Source organism: Oryx dammah, unplaced genomic scaffold (assembly GCF_014754425.2).
Source record: "Oryx dammah isolate SB20612 unplaced genomic scaffold, SCBI_Odam_1.1 HiC_scaffold_2293, whole genome shotgun sequence".
NCBI lineage: Eukaryota > Metazoa > Chordata > Mammalia > Artiodactyla > Bovidae > Oryx > Oryx dammah.
Window position 1 is genome coordinate 3,442 of NW_024072381.1, and position 2,068 is coordinate 5,509.

A 2,068-nucleotide genomic window follows, 5' to 3' on the forward strand; every position below is an offset into this window, starting at 1 on the left:
TAGAAGCAACACTTCCATTTTTCTAGACTGCTCCAGCGTAAGCCTCTCTCTTCACCAGTCCCCCCCTTTCACACGTCCTTAAGTTTCCCTGACAAGGAGGAGCAGTGCCAGTCACAGGCTGGGCCCCTCACACCTCCCACCTGAAAGGACTGTACTTTCCTTGAATATCTCCTGCTTGTACCCTGACTGGAGTCACATCGGACTTCAGAGATGGACAGAAGAGGTGAGGAGACACTCATAAGGCAGAGTGAAAACACAACAGGCCATTTTTATTGGTTCAGTAAGTTCACCCCCCCTAGTTTCTCCCCTGGGTTAGGGAGATCCTGGTCTTGAGAGTTGGGGCAGCCACACATGGGGGTGGACGCTGGGCTGAGTCCAGAGATGAGGGCAGCTCTTTAGAAGCGCTGGGTAGGAATGGGAAAAGCAGAATTCCCATCAGGGCAGTAACAGGCTGGAAGCTGGCTTCAGGAATCTTTTCTCTTGACCTGAGGAAGAGAAGGTGTGACGGTTACAAGGAGCCAGGAGTGCTGGGGACCGAGAGGAAGCAGGGTGTCCCATTGAGAAGACAAATAGCAGGTCTCCTCCCAGCATCCAGCCATTGGGTTTTCTGGTGACCCCAGTTTCTCCTGCCCAGCACGGCTCTTCCATTGTGATCACAGAGGGGCAAGGTGTGGGTGAACCCCTTCTTCCTCTCTGCCCACCTCTGGTCCTGGTGGAGTCTCTACGTTCCTAGGTCTGTGTTGCTGCATTTCAAGTATCACCTCTAACCTGCCTGCCCCATCCTGGCCCCTCCTTACCATGGCCATCAGCACCAGGGCGCTGACCAGCACAGCGTACAGGGTGGCCTTCCCCAGCAGGATCTCATAGAGGAGGGTGGCAGACAGGACGCCTTGCTGATAAGATGCTGTTGGCAGGAAGGGAGAGCAGGTAGGTACCTGTGAGCAGGTATCTCTGGCCTCCTCCCCCTTTACACCCCCCTACCCAACCAGTGTCCATGGGTCCTCTGTCTCTGGTTCCAGAGCAAAGACCATGGGGATGGAGACAAGGAAGCAGAGGGCTACTCACCAGAGGTGACGCCACAGTCTGAAAAAAAAAAGGGGAGGGAAATGGATGAGAGCCTGCATCTTCTAAAGCAGATTCAAAGCTAAGCCAGCCTTCCTCAGTCCAATAGCTGGCAAGATGCTAAATCTTGGCAACAACCACGTGAACTTGGGAGTGGATCTTGCCCCAGCTGAGTCTTCAGAAAGACTCCAGCTTTGGCTGACATCTGATTGTAGCATCTTGAGATAAATGAGCCAGCTAAGCTATGCCCAGATTCCTGATACATTAAAACTATGCAATCATAAATATGTGATATTTTGAGATGCTTAAAACAAAACAAATACATGAAAAAGACCTACTAAGCTAGCTTTTAGTCAGCACTGACCCCCAGGCTCAGAGCAGCCTCTGATCAGAGTCCCAGCACTGCCTGGGCCAATGTGGACACAGCATCCTCAGGGTCATGAAGGAGGCAGCACTGAAGGGGATGGAGACCCACCGCTGGGACCCTGAGCTGTGCAGGCGGGCAGGGAGGGCACCCACCAGCACAGCTGAGCTGGGCTGAGGATCTGGATCCGGGGGAGGAGTTCACCCGAGGAGGTGCCCTGTCCACCCTCTTGCTGGGCTCCCCCGCTCTTCACTCTGCTTTCCTGCTCCTCTCCCTGATCTCTCCTCTGTCGGCTCTGACTCCCTCTGGGCCGGCTCACCTGCTCTGCCCCAGGCCTCGGCGCTGATGTTCTGGGTGACGGGCTTGGCCCTGTCCTGCTCCTCCCACTGGTCCTGGTCCGTGAGCCCGTAGAACTGGACTTGGCATCGGAAGTGGTTGCGGGGGTTGTGCCAGAAGGCGGCGGTCACCCTCAGCCGGCTGCTCAGACAGTATCTGGAGTCATTGCGCGTGAGGTCCTCCTTGTAGGGCTCAGGGTCCGTGCTGACCCCAGTGGTGACCTGCTTCCTGTTCACCCACCAGGTCAGCTCCACGTGGTCGGGGTAGAAGCCCGTGGCCAGGCACACGAGGGTGGCCTTCTGGGTC

At 55.9% G+C, this 2,068-nt stretch overlaps 1 gene segment (V, D, J or C); it reads right to left on the reverse strand.

Moving 5' to 3' along the window:
• Window positions 1-243: 243 nt before the first annotated feature.
• LOC120859670 lies at window positions 244-2,064 on the reverse strand (the record flags this gene model as incomplete). The annotated part of the segment is given in 4 exon segments: window positions 244-485; window positions 798-904; window positions 1,066-1,083; window positions 1,746-2,064. Coding segments are annotated over 4 exon segments (465 nt in total), but the record flags the coding sequence as incomplete, so codon positions are not given.
• Between the last annotated feature and the right edge of the window lie 4 nt (window positions 2,065-2,068).